Here is a 14,870-nt window from a genome sequence, read left to right as displayed (position 1 = left end):
GATGCTTCATGAAGCATATGGGGACTGATGCCACACCAATAGTGATTATACTGCCAATTTACATATCTGCTTAAATGCAACCATGCTTCATCAGTAAAGAACAACAATTCGGGATTGATTATGCCATTGTGTATGAAATTTAAAAGCTAGTTACAGAAATTATAAGTAATTCTAATATTATGATCAGGTATGTTGAGTTTATGAGTTTTTCTAATAATTTATAAGTAGGAACCGGATTTTTATGTAATTACATATTATATTCCTTTCAACCTAACCGTATATAAATTACTAATCTTTGCGAATCTTGTAATTACCATTAATATATTAAAATTTGATACTACATATGTTTACATATTTACCCCACGTTACATATATGGCTTGGTGTTACATAAATCTACATATTTAGGAGTTTTATTCATTTTTACTTCTCTGAAAGGAAATAAAAAAAAAACTTCTGCTGGAAAAGGCTTTTTAAATCTGTGTATTTCAAATTGTAAACTTCCCCAGCAGAAGTTTTTTTTTTTTTTTCCCCTTTCAGATAAGTAAAAATGAATAAAAGCCTTCTTAGGTGTGACAAGTACCACCACTGCTTGGCCTCTTTATTTTAAATTTAGTAGACCTATATGGAAATGGGATTTTCCGAGCAATTAGAAAGTATGGTTCTCGACTGGAATAATCCTACCCTTCTGCATGAGACGGAATGTCACTTTTCAAATAACAGTTTGTAAATGCCTATAGTTTGAGGTTTTAGTAGGTACTTGTTTCTTACAGACAGCAGCTAAAATGGATGTGTCCCACATCTCCTCTTATTTTCTCCTAATCCAGTAAAGCGAAACACTGCTTGCAGTACTGTTGTATAATTCATTTCACTCAGTTCTCTAGTTTTAGTATTTACAATACCTATAAAGTGCAAGTGAGTTTATCTACTGCTTTTAAGTAACTAAAATGGCCCCTGTATCTTCAACCCTAACGATAAAAATAAAATCATGGATTGCAATGGACGAAGCTTTTACTACAGATAGAATAATAGTAATGTGTCAAGTGTTCGGTAAAAAAGACGGGTGCTCTGTGAAATCACAACGGGAGAGTCTTACCTATCCTATACCTGCCAGATATTGATATTAAATATTTTCATGATTTTACATATTTTGGTACATATTCAGCTTATTTTTCTTACATAAATATGTACATATTTCACACCTTGATATTACATAAAAATCCGGTCCCTATTTATAAGGTTTTAAATGTAAAAATTTTGTGGGCTGATCTTACAGATACGCCCGACTATGGAGATAGATCTTTTCGGATTTGCCTCTAAGAGTGCTCCGATACCATCAAGCTTTCTGCTGTCAGTACAGAATGTCTTCTGTTTTTCTTTCCGTTCAAAAGTAATAACACCCTTTGTGTAGTGGTAAACACCATAACAAAGTTACACTTAAACAGAGGATAATTCACCAAACATGTTAAATGAAAACAAACACCATGATAAATTTAAACTTAAACAGAGCACAGTTCATCGAACATGTCTGTAAGAAGAGAAACTAGCAAGCTGGGCTGCTTACTGGTTCAATAACCGCACAACACTCCTGGGGTTTCTGCTTGTGAGTCCGGCCCACCTGCCCAGGGCCTAAGTTACATCTTAAAAAAAAAAAAACGCACACGCCCGCGAAAATGATTCATTTTATTGTATTGACAGCTTTGATTTTATTAGGCTTATACACAATAGGATATTGCTATTCACACCTTTCATCACAAAAAAAAAATAATAATTTTTCTGTACATACTACAATTTCAAATGGAAGGGTAATGAATTGATTGCAAGAAGGTCAACATACTTTTATTTTATTTTTTGTCTGCCTAACTGAAATGATATAGAAGAGTAAACATCGAGATGAAAAAGAATGTGCCTCTGCCATTGTAAGCCTACCCAGGAAAAAACTGCTAGCAATCTGAAAAAGATAAAAACAAAGTTGAAAAAAAAAAATGCACTATTCTGATTATTCATGTGGATTATTTATTAAGGAGAATTACATGTGCCTACTATAGTTTTCGAATATAGCTTCCATAGGAGAGACAGTCTTTATTACATAGGTCTTCTAAATTTTGACCTTATTTCTTAGATCGAAAGCAAACATCAGACTCTGAGTTCACTGTGTCTTTAACATTAAAGAAATCACGGACAAACTTCTTGATAGATGACTCATCTGTAAAGGAAAGAGAAAATGGAAATTACATACATCTGCCCTTAAAAACATGAAACAAAACAAACAATTTTAGATAAACAACACTGGTCTGTTTTATTTGATAAAAATAAGTTTTCTTGAACCAGTTTTCACGTTGATTATGAAGATGAAATTCGTTTTGATGTCTCACATCAGGATCTTGCACAAGTAACTTCAACCTTTCGGAATATTAGTTAGTTTTCAACTGTGATAGAAACTTCATCATTCAATAATAAAAGGGAAAAAGTCTTAGCATAAAGTGCTCCAGAAATCCCCAAGATGAATTTTTATGACTTGCCTGACTGACAAAAGCCAAATGGTGAGGGGAGGGGTGTATACATTTCAACGGGGTTGATATGACATTCCATCTTTAAATTGTTTTTGTATTGGGTGAATTTGCTCAATCCACTGTCTATGTCTATACTGTTAAAGTGTATTGTCAATAGTCCTCATTTTTCATGAAAATATACTGGGTGTTCAGTTCAAAGTATGTCATGGCTCGCTGTATGCCGCCACGTGGCTAGTCGATGAGCCTAGAGTATTCAATCTTCCTACACTTCCGCAGAGGTGTATTACTTATCTGCCAGAGAAGTTGCCTACCAAGTACGGCGTTCATTCAGAAGAGTACTTACCGATATGTACGGTAACGCCGCCGGTAGTGGCAGGAATGTGAACTGTTTCGAAACATGTACTGAGGTGAGTTTTTTCTTACTGTCGGGATATGTGGAGAGGGTTAAGACGATTACTTACGTATTTGTTGACATTAACTTCGACGGTCAACATGGACACTGAGCATTTGATTTGTATTGTGGAATGTTGCCGTACACAGCCGATGACAACAAATACCCTGCATACGACTTGGCCGCGCAAAACACAGATCGAAAGAGGTTATGGTAGTACACAGACCGTACAGACTGCCATCTGTTGCTACGACATTCAAGTTATACCGTACACGTTCTCAAGTTCAGATTGAACGCCTTGATTAATAGGCAACTTCTCTGACACAAAAGCTGAAACTCGCTTCAAATCGCTGACTCATCAACAGTGACGTCATGACACACTTTGAAATGAACACCCAGTATATACCAACTTGTTTTTAGTTAAAGTGTTAATTCATATGTTATTAATGTCGAAATGTGGTTGTGTAAATGATCCAAATTAATTTTATTATACCGGGTGGATCATTTAAGTTGGTAATGCGAAAGATCTAAAAAACCAAGCACTTTGGAAAGAAATGTATTAAATAAAAGTTAATTTACTTTAATGGGGAGCAGACTCCAAAGCAGCTATTCTATCAATAGTCTCTAAACACACACCTTCATCTCCAACATCAGAAATAACTAAAATGCTCTCTCAATTAATATCACTCAATAAAAGAATTGTATTCCAATGGATACCATCTCATTGTGGAATCCTGGGAAACGAGAATGCGGATGCATTAGCAAAGAAGGGCAGCACTGCTACTTACAGACCTGTTACTAAATCTACGTATTACTCTGTGAAAAGATTTATTAAATCTACATACTTAGACTTCAACAAACAAAATTTGATAGCACAATCTCAAGGGAAAAAATGGAACTCTCTGCATCAAAATCCACAGTTAATTCCCGATTTACCACGAAAATCGTCTGTAGCTGCATTTACATTGGCAACAGGCCATGATTATTTGGCCAAACACCTGCATAGAATTGGAATATATCACTCCCCTAACTGCCCATTGTGCAACTCAAACCAAGAAATGGATTCGGAACACCTCAAAATCTGTGCTTCAGTGGCTGACCAGGATAATATCTTTGAAAAACATTGGAGTGCAAGAGGTCAAATGACTTTATTGTCAAACGCCTGGCATTAGAAAATAACAACAACAAACAACAACAACGTTAACGGGGAGCAAATTGCATTATTTATGTTGTATTTGGAGGACGTTTTCAAAGTCATTTGAAGGTCAATCAGGTCTTCTTAAAGGGAAGCTAACAATTTTCATTTATTATTCTCATTCCTCGTATAAAAATAAATGTTTACATATACCATTTTAAAATTTATTGCATAGTTTCACAAAATACCTGAAAAGTAAAAATTGATTTTGAATTGTTGAAAATCGACACTCGTTAAGTGAAGTTGAGCATTAGACTCTGATCTGTTAATTTATGGTATAGGCTTTTGGAAGATAAGGTAACTTTTATCATTAGCATATAAACAGGACATTTTACTTTTTAATTGAGGAATTACCATTATTGTTGAAAGGTGTAACTTTAGAAGAAAGGCATACCAAGTGGTTCCAGCACGATGGATGGCCTTGCTTCTTTTTTGCACTGTGCTTCTGCATGCTTTTTTGGAGTCATTAGTACATTAACAAGCCCATAACAAAAAATATAGGGACATACGGTCAGGAGATCGAGCAGGCCAATGTACTGGATCTCTGCATCTTATACAACGACCATTAGGATAATTGTTATTTAAAACATCTGATATACAAATGATGCATTCTGAAATATATCTAGAAAAGGTCATATGCTTATGAAATGTATAAAGGTCTTTGATCAATATTTATTTTCAAATATCTGTGAAACATTGAAAATGGTTTATATAAACATTGTTTACGCTTTACATTTTGTTTCTTGCTTTATCCACAGAGCCCTTTTCTGCCTCATGAGAGAACTTCTAGTTCTGGAAACGAAGAAACTTAAAATAGGTAACCGGATTCCTGACCAGACACTGCATCTACATATGGGTCTCACTGATGACACAACTTGTAGGAAATTTGGGATGAATGCTGAGTTATTACCTCACATTATACTGGATTGTCCAGGTTTAAGCCTAAATATGGGTCGTAACACTATTGCAAGTAAAATTTTAAAATGGTTTACGAAAATAATGAAAAACTAAATAGAAGGCAAAGATTGAAATCTCACTTTTCACAAATTTATTGCTTGCAGCATTGATACAGTCCATGCCTCAATTCATCTGATGAAACATTACCAATACTTAGTTCTATAGTCCTATCGCTCTAATTTCCGGCAGCCAATCACGTTACAGGTCGGCTACATTTAAACATGTGCGTCTTGTGATTCACTGATGAAGATGTTAAGCATTTCCTAAGGCTGGATAAATACTTAATATAATCGCCCGCCATTTTGGCTCTTTCGTTGGCATTCGCAGAAAACACATGAGGACGTTATTTGCCGCTCAATTATTTGCTGAATTACAGTGCATTTGATTTATTATCATAGGAGCTACGACATGATAATGTTTAACGGTGTGGCAAATAGATCCCTCATCTGGTAGCTCGGCAACGAAAGAACAAAAATGGCGAACGATACTACCTACCTAGACTTTATAGAGCTTTGACTTCCTAAGACGTAAGCAAAGAGGAGGAGTCATGCCGGGAATATCAGCATTGCGACTATAAGTATTAATTTTTCACCTCTGAAATATTGTTAATAATAATTCTACTTAAATTTTAAATCTGATATCAAAATTCATGTTAACTTCCACCCTTGTTCTCTCCTTGAGTTGTAACCATCATAGGTTCTATCTGACAACTGCTCAGTTAAAAAACATTTTTCAGCATAAAAAACGTTCTATCCGAAAAATGATCATGTCAGCAATGCGGATATAGTAGACATTTGAATATGAAAAACCCACTACAGACTGTCCTTCCTCAATGAAATCACATGACGAAACTGAATTAAATAACTTAGCAACATTTTTTTTTAATTCAAATTTCAAACTTCTCTCCTGAAAAATGACAGAAAATGCAGATAGGAACTTTATATTCTCATATCACGACATTATAACAGTAATATTCGAATTTTAAAAATATAAAGTGGTAACATTCAAATTAGCAATAGGAACCAAAGAGCTTACCTGTGTTTTTTACTTCTTCTAAATGGTGGGCTACCTGTCGAGCTAGGAACTTGAATAAATCCCTGGAAGCGATCTTCTTTTCTTTGTAGAAGGGCATAAGATGCTTTACTACAGTGTCTGCTATAGCTTGCTTATTAAGTCTTACAGTTCCACTTTCATTAGCTGTACTACCATTCTGTGAAGTATTCTGTTCTTCTTTGGTAAGTTTCATTGAGGTCTGCGATTTATTATGTCTTACACTGAAGTTTGTAGATGCTGATCCATCTTCCTCAACTACACTCACTCTTTTACTAATGCAACTGCTATTTGTATTCTTCAAACATAATGATGAACTGTCTTCTTTATTTGCTTGTAGTTTACTGAGAGAAAAGTTACTTTTAATGTCCCTGACTCTATCTCTTTTGGTTTTGGATTTTGTCTTATCAGTAATTTCATCATCACTGCTTTCTCCAAATAAGGTCTGAGACCATTTTCTTTTCTTTTCATTCGACTTATTGTAACTTTCTGTTGCGGGCTCTGTCTTCACAACAGTCTTAGTTCTCTCTTGTCTCACTTCGCAGTATGACACAGAACTCTTTTCTTCCACTGGTGTCAGAAAGCACGAGTTCTCTATATTATTCGTAAATTCACAACTTTTGTTTTCTTGTTTGATGTGCAAGTCCTCTCTTTTTACAACAACTGGGTTAGAGTTAATCTGTGAAATAGTCTTGGACATAACATTCACTTTACTGTCCTCAAATCTCTCACTTTTAATTTCACTATGCACCACTTCACTAAATTCAACCTCATCCTCACTGTTCATTATGTCTTCTTCATTATATTCTTCACAATCAAATTCCTGCGCAGAGTCTGAACAATCTCCATCATCAACCATCAAAGGAACATTTCTAAGTGATTGTTTATCACTTGATGTTTGAGTGCTAGATGTATCACCTTCTTTGTATTCAGTAACTGTACTCTCTTCTGTAGAGTTTTCACTGTCATTCTCTAAAGAGTCGGATTCTGCAGCCTTTCTTTTGCAAAAATTATGTATAGATTGTTGAATCAAAGGATCACGCTTAAAAATTGATGACCTGGAAGATTTTTTATTCTTCTCAACAATACCACTAGTGTTTTCTTTCAATTTTTCATCACATTTTTTAAGAAACTGGGATGCGGTCACAATACCAATAGGTTCTCTCCGATTTTCTTCTTCAGTCTTAAATTGGTTAGTAATCTGAGTGACTGCATCTCGTAATGATGAGTTTCCTGTTGGTTTGTACTTCCTTAACTTCTCATTAAGTGTCATTACTTCAGTATTTTTTTTAATGTCTCCCACCTAGAGAAAAAATAAAATATAATTACCACGTAATTTTTAATATACAGGGTGTAACAACTTTAATGTTTAGAATTTCTGGAACATGTTCCCTGACACGTTCTACGTCGATTAAACCTAACATACCTATATCCAAAGTTCTATAGGTTTGGAGTATTTGTAACCCAAAGTTAAATTTTTGAGTTTAATTTTGTCGCTGAATACTGAAAGAAGTAACACCAATTTCCGAAAGTGACATGTCTATGTCATTATTTTTATTATTACCATATTACATTTTAATATCAACTACTTGTGAGTATGAAAGAAGCAGTGCAAAATTGAAAAAAAATGTCCTTAAGATTCCAAACACTGTACTTCTTGTGGAAAATGTGATTAATTCTGTCTCTGTGCGAAATGAGATGAGTGAAAATACCTGTGCACTAGGAATCCTACGATTTGGGAACCGTGCTTGATATACCAAAACAGCTGCTGTTGCATTGCCATCACACAGTCCATACACATAAACTATGTCAGCGTATTCCTGATGTGTGTACACAAAAGGCATGTTTTAATGGTCAAAACTCAATAAAAAGACTAGTCACAATACGGTTTATTTTTCCCACAACTGTTATTTTAAACTGTTGTCTGTTTCGTTTCCTTAGCAACCTAAACAATTTTAATTTAATTTCTCTTAAAAGTAAATTTTCCTTCATTCACTGCTTTTCAAATGTTTCTTATGTATCTCTACTTAGTAATGCCATAAAATAGGCCTTGTATAAACGGTATAATGCTTGGAGCTGCAAGAAGTTCTATTTTTTCCAGCTCTGTTATCTCTGTAACCTCTCAATTTCGGATATAGGTATGTTAGGTTTAATCAACGTAGAACGTGTCAGGGAACATGTTCCAGAAATTTTAAACATTAAAGTTGTTACACCCTGTATAGTCAACTCAACTCTCGATTATCTGCAGTAATGGAGGGGAATACTACCGTAGACAATTCAAAATCGCAGTTAAAAAAAATCTTAACCAGTTTTTACTATTCTTTAAAAGACTACATACTGTAATTAGGCCTAAGCTTTTTAATCAACAAATTATACTGGATGTCTAGCTACAGTAGTAATGATACTTCACATGGCTGCAAGAACATTTCTGTCTGCCACTGTGGAGAAATGGTTAGCACATCTGATCGTGAAACTAATGGGCCCAGGTTCAAATCCTGGTTGGGACAAGTTATGGCAACCATGATAACTGCTTGACCACAAAAGACAATAATATACGAGAGCTATTCATAAAGTAACTTCCGTTTTCATATAGCGTGCGTGACAACAGAGACAGTGGCGCCGCTCTTGCAGTGGAGTGTACCTTGGAGCAGTACGCGTCGAGCAGCGGTAGAGTCAAGGTCGTGTCTTTGTTCCTTTCTGAGCCACGTGCTGTCAAAATGTGTGCTGCAATTGCAAGTCCTGCCAGGTGTGAGGTACGTTCTGTAATAAGATTTCTTGTGGCCAAAAACTGTAAAGCTAGTGAAATCCATCACCAACTTTGTGAAGTTTATGGGTCAGATGTAATGAGTGAAGGTGGTGTAAGACAATGGTGCTGTATATTCAAAAATGGGCGAACCAATGTCCATGATGAAGAGAGAAGTGGTCGACCGAGTATCGTGAATGCAGATCTGATTCGTTTGGTTGAAAAAAGTGTTAGAACAAACCGCAAGTTCACCATGTCGGATTTTAGTGAGGATCTTCCACAGATTAGTCGTACTCTTCTGTACAAAGTGATTACCGAAGATTTGGGGTATCGGAAACTTTCTGCCAGATGGGTGCCTAAACTCCTTTCTGAGGAACAAAAGGCTCAGTGAATGGGAGTAGCACTGTCCTTCCTTGAGCGTTACGAAAGAGAAGGTGATGCTTTTCTCGATCAGATTATGATAGGAGATTAGACTTGGGTGCGGTATGTGAATGCAGAAACAAAGCTTCAATCAATGCAGTGGAGCCATATTCACTCCCCGAAAAAACCCACAGTGTTGTCAAACACTTTCCACGAGGAAACTCATGGCAACTGTCTTCTGGGACAAAAAAGGAATTTTGCTAGTAGAGTTCTTGGAGAGGAATGCCACAATTAACGCTGAGCGTTACTGTAACACACTAACAAACTTGAAAAGGGCCATTCAAAACAAACGCCGTGGCATGTTGAGCTCTAGGGTGTTTTTCTTGCATGACAACGCCCGGCCGCATACAGCGCATCATACTGTGACCAAACTGCAAGAGTTCAACTGGGAAGTATTGGATCACCCTCCCTATAGCACAAATTTGGCACCTAGCAATTACCATCTCTTCATGAACGTGAAGACGTGGCTTGGCTCGAAGCGCTTTGACGATGACGAAGAGTTGAAAACCAGCGTCGTAGGTTGGCTTCAGTCACAGGTGGCCGAATTCTACGATTGCGGAATTTCAAAGCTCGTCAAACGCTACGACAAGTGTCTCAATGTGACTGGAAACTATGTGGAAAAATAAACTAGAGTGTATACTTTCAAACGTATTGTAACCCAATTCTGTAACGTCATTCACAGGTTTGTAAAAAATAAACGGAAGTTTCTTTATGAATAACCCTCGAATGAAGTAAAATACAAAATTAAAATGTGAATCAAGAAAGAACAAAAACTATAAAAATACACAGGATGGAACTTACCGTTTTCATTACTGTTCTTCGATAAAGGCCTACTACTTTGTTAGATGTGAATGCTTCATACTCCAAGTCAATAGCACACATTTCTATATCTGAGGAAGAAAGCTTATGATCAGGTGGATCTACTACAACACAGCGCTCGTGGTTCTTGCTTAGGTTTTCGATCAAGAGTCTTAAATAAGATTCTCTCACCTGTAATATATAAAAGTAAACATTATTATTTATATTTGTCATCAGCAGCATGTTTGTTGCTATGGACATAGTCGAGAAAGAACATAAAAATAACAACAGCTACAAATAATATTAAAAAATATAAAATACACATAATAAATACACATAATAAAAGCATAACAACAGACAACAAAATCAGAATAAATTAATCTGATCAACCTGAAAGTATTCATTTATAGAGAGGAAAGGATTATGAGAAAGTCATTTATGCAACGCCAATGCCCTTCTAAATAGAACACAGTAGCGTGCAAATTAATCCGAACAAAGTAATTACTTATGCAAAAACACTCAAACGGGATAAAAAAAGGATCTAAGACATACCTCAGTAATCTATGTGGCCTCCCTTGTTCCTAATAACAGCTCTGAGACGATTTGGCATGGATTCCACTAATTTCCCACAAATATTCTTCATTTCTTCACCGCAAAACCATACACCAATGAGGGCAGAAATCATCTTCTCTTTTGTAGAACAATCCATTTTTTGCATTCTTCTTTTGCAAATTGACCACAAGTTCTCAATGGGGTTGATGTCGGGTGAGTTGCTTGGCCAGGGGAGTACCTGAATATTCTTCTTATTGAAGAATCCTGTAGCTTTTTGAGACGTATGGCATGGTGCCAGGTCTTGTTGGAACACACCTCTGCCATCCGGAAATGATTTTTGCAGCTGGGGTACGATTCTGGTTTCCAATAAGTGAATATATTTGTCAGAATTCATCATTCCCTTGATAGGTATTAATGCTCCAGGCCCTTCATGTGTAAAACAACCCCAAAACATTACTTTAGGGGGTATTTGGGTGCTTGTTGGAGATGAGCTGCTGTTACTTTTTCGGATCCTTTCCGTACGTAAGAAACACGGTGGCCGTGGACCTCGAAATGAGACTCATCGGAAAAAAGTACATTCTTCCAGTCATTCACTGTCCAGTGTTGATGTAATTTTGCCCACATTAAGCATTTTTTGCACATAACAGGGGTTAGCAGTTGCTTCTTAATAGGCTTACAAGCCCTTTGTCCAGCTTCCAAAAGCCTACGCCGCACTGTTGTGACGTGAATATTCGCCCCAGTGGTAGCCATTAACTCGCGGGTTAAGTCGACAGCAGTTAGTCTAGGATTTAATTTACTTTTCCTGACAAATAAACGATCATCTGCAGGTGATGTCTTCCTTTTCCGGTCACAGTTTCCTTTTTTCTGGGGTGTGATGGATCCAGTCTCCCTGTATCGTTTTATGATCGAATTAACAGTAGCCAAACCGATGTGACATTCTGCAGCAATTTGCCTCTGTGTCATAGAAGAATGCTCTGCTAATGTTATAATTTTAGACAGTTTTCGTGGAGTTGTATCCATTTGTGAAGACGACAGAATGTACACAGGATTGCAGTATTAAGTCTTCAACACAACTGAAATCCTTATAAGTACAAAACGACAGGCAAAATGTCACATATTATAAAAAAATAATGACAGACCTTCAACAATGGAATTACACGTACTACAGATGTCAATTAAAGCGGTATGAGCAGCTGTGAGGCCAACAATGACAGAAAATGTAAAAATATGTCGTGTTTGGATTAATTTGCACGCTACTGTACATGTTATATTACGAACCTCCTGTGGTAATATATTGAACATAGAAATGGAAACAGAATTATACTAGTTTTTGAATTTAGCCAATGTAAAATGAGGCTCAACAAGGTAAATAATTGTGTCCAATGGGAATAACTATGAGTAACAAACACGGTAACAAAACTATTAAGATTCTTTAGAATTAGACTTTTGGGTAATCCACTGTGAACTGAAACTTAACATTTCCAAACATTTCGGAACTGCTTACAGGTTCCATCATCAGGTTAAGACCATAGGAAGCTCGGTGTTTATGACCTGGACATATTATACAACCAAGAGCATGGCAAATCTCAAAGATAAACTCTGGCTGACTTCATTTAATTAGGTTGAAGTGCAGTTATCATTCTAATGTACTACTGCCCCATGCAATTATGAAATGGCTTTTAAATAGAGCCAGTAACATACTTAACCACTAGAACTACTATTATATTTTAAATTTATTTTAAGTCCCATAAGAAGTAAGAAAGTTTTATTTTCTATAAAATACGTACAGAGATTGTCAAGCCATTCACTTTGACGCCAGTACTCTGAGCTGCACGAACTCTTGAATATTTCGCTGAAGTCTCTTCATCTTCTGTTGAACAGGACTTACGTCGAATGGAAAACTGCTTTTGGATTAATTCTTGCAATTGTTTGTTTGGTTTATTTTCCTCTCCATCATCATCATCATCTCTTTCAGATCTATAGTTGTCACTTTCCCTGCCAAAATATCATCTCTTAAGTACAAACATCAGGGCAATATATAAATCAATAACAATGCACCTTTTAGTGCAACTTCCATCATCAACATCAGCCATTATCATTTCTACGAACCATCAACTGCCATTCACTACCAATATATTTCAACTGTCTACGAAATTATAGTAACTATCGTTTCTAATAATTTTCATTGGGAACATTTTGTATAGAACTGGAGTTCTGAACATGTTCTGCATTTTATGAGACACGTGCCTGTATGTATCATACAAATGAAGAGTTCTATACGAGCTATTCCATCTCAAATTGACCGAAATATAGAGAAAATTGACCTTACAATTTCTAAATACAATGAAACTTTTTTTTTGTACGTAGAGAACTGTGATACAATGGTTTGTGCAAAGTTTGAGGCATCAGAACTTCATAGTGTTTAAATTTAAAATATTTAAATTTATCATATTTTCATAAAATTAGCAAATTTAAACTGTTGTAGCTCCGAAACCCTTTCACCCAATGATCAAAATCATAGTTTATTTTGATGCTGAGAAATTAAAGTTTATATTGACATATAAACAGATTTTCTTACTTTTTATGGAAATGGAGAAATTTAGATTTTTCCTCATTAAGACACCTTTGCCACCGAAAAAATATTTTTAAAATATATAGTTCGATTCCGCATTGAAAGTACAAATAAACAGATTTTTTACTGATGGTATGTTGATAAAGTATTGAAAATATCAAATAAAGAAAATAAATAGTACGCGCGTGAACTAACCAGCTGACTGTGAGATGGGAGCTAGCCGAGACAAGCAAGGCCAGGAGACAAACACGTGATGTTTCGTCTAGTAGCGCATAGCTGGACTAGCTTTATCACAAGTTTTCATAAACACAGGAGTAAAATGACGCCCAACGCTCGCTTATCTTCAGCTCTCGGCCAGTGCGTGCGGTACTGTGCCGTTCAAGTCCAGGCATGTGAAAATAATCTATTTAATATCCTCGAAATCTATTGCCATACCACTAAGCAAACAATGCCGAATCCCTCTTAATAATGCAAGGTTTTTTCTCAATATTTTTTTACATTTTTACAAATTGGTAAAAAGCCTAAAAGTAAGTAAAATCAGATTATCTGTCTCTCTGTGTACAATAAAAATAAGGATTACTTCTTAACCTAACCTACCAAATGTCGGATTCAAAATGAGCTCCCGTTCAATGTTCTGCAGTAAATGGTTCCTGAGTTCTGAGTGCTGAAAGAGGCTTGTTTTTATAAAATACGCTAAATTTGTCGCTCAACAATACGAAAACCGTTTGACTTTCGATAGTATATTTTTTAAAATGCACTCTCCTCAGCATCTTGTATAAATAGGGAAAAAAATTAGAGTATAAAAAAATGCGAGGTTTTTTACTGATCGATTTCATATGGAATAGCCCATATATGTATATGACAAAGTTCCTTGCATCATTATGAGGTTGATAACAAATCTACATCCTGCAACCTGAGCATACACACACGTTTTCCATGTAGTATGCATGAACAAAGAGAAAGTGAACAGTTGGCAAAATTTTGAGTTTAATTGAAGAAATAGAGGTGAGGAAATATCTCTGGGATCCTTTAAATACGTATTTCAGAGACAGAAACATCCGGTAAAGATTCTTTACGTGATAGTTCGTTAATTTTGAATTAAGAGATCGAGGAAGTTGAGAAAAATATTCACAACTTTAAAATCTAGGACAACAGTGGATCAGCAAAAACTAAAAATGAGACTTACACAATATTCTATACAATATGCTCTCAATGTAAACTCTCTTCACTTATTTTGTATGGAAGAAATCTGTATGATACGAAATGTTGTTGTTTTCTAATGCCAGGCGTTTGACAAAGTCATTTGACCTCTTGCACTTCAATATTTGAAAATGGCAAGTTGTAGCCGATTTAAGTGAACACCATATTTTAACGTTTTGGTGGCTACTTCATTCACACACAACCCCCAGAATGTCTGGAGGACCTGCTGTTGGTCGGTGGGTCCATTGGACCTAGCTGGGAGATCTTGTTGATCACCAGCTTTCCCTCCTTAAGCCACTGGAGGACGATTTTAGTGCCATAGCAGGTCAGCACTAGGAACAGAAAAGTAGAAAGAGGAGGAAGGAAAGGGAAATGAACCCTTAAGCCTCGAATGCTCTAATGCCGTCGGGGTCGAAGAAAGTAAGAGTTCAGTCAGAGGACTGGATAGGAAAGGGTAAAGAGGGAATTAGGTATTGAATAG

At 36.0% G+C, this 14,870-nt stretch overlaps 1 protein-coding gene across 4 annotated transcripts in view; it reads right to left on the bottom strand.

Moving 5' to 3' along the window:
* Nucleotides 1–1,664: 1,664 nt before the first annotated feature.
* The window catches only part of LOC138705928 (ATP-dependent DNA helicase Q5-like), a 33,163-nt gene continuing 19,957 nt past the window's right edge, over nucleotides 1,665–14,870 (bottom strand). For 3 of the 4 annotated variants that reach the window (XM_069834718.1, XM_069834731.1, XM_069834739.1), the window contains 4 exons: nucleotides 12,405–12,612; nucleotides 10,069–10,257; nucleotides 6,090–7,407; nucleotides 1,971–2,204 (listed from right to left, as the gene is read on the bottom strand). In XM_069834718.1, the coding sequence (XP_069690819.1) occupies nucleotides 2,110–2,204; nucleotides 6,090–7,407; nucleotides 10,069–10,257; nucleotides 12,405–12,612 (1,810 nt within the window). In that variant the 3' untranslated portion in view covers nucleotides 1,971–2,109. Of the gene's footprint in view, nucleotides 1,950–1,970; nucleotides 2,205–6,089; nucleotides 7,408–10,068; nucleotides 10,258–12,404; nucleotides 12,613–14,870 lie in introns of those variants that run through there. The other variant, XR_011333861.1, reaches the window with a different exon arrangement.

The sequence above is a fragment of the Periplaneta americana genome, chromosome 1, assembly GCF_040183065.1.
Source record: "Periplaneta americana isolate PAMFEO1 chromosome 1, P.americana_PAMFEO1_priV1, whole genome shotgun sequence".
NCBI lineage: Eukaryota > Metazoa > Arthropoda > Insecta > Blattodea > Blattidae > Periplaneta > Periplaneta americana.
This window is presented reverse-complemented; position numbering and strand designations above follow the sequence as displayed.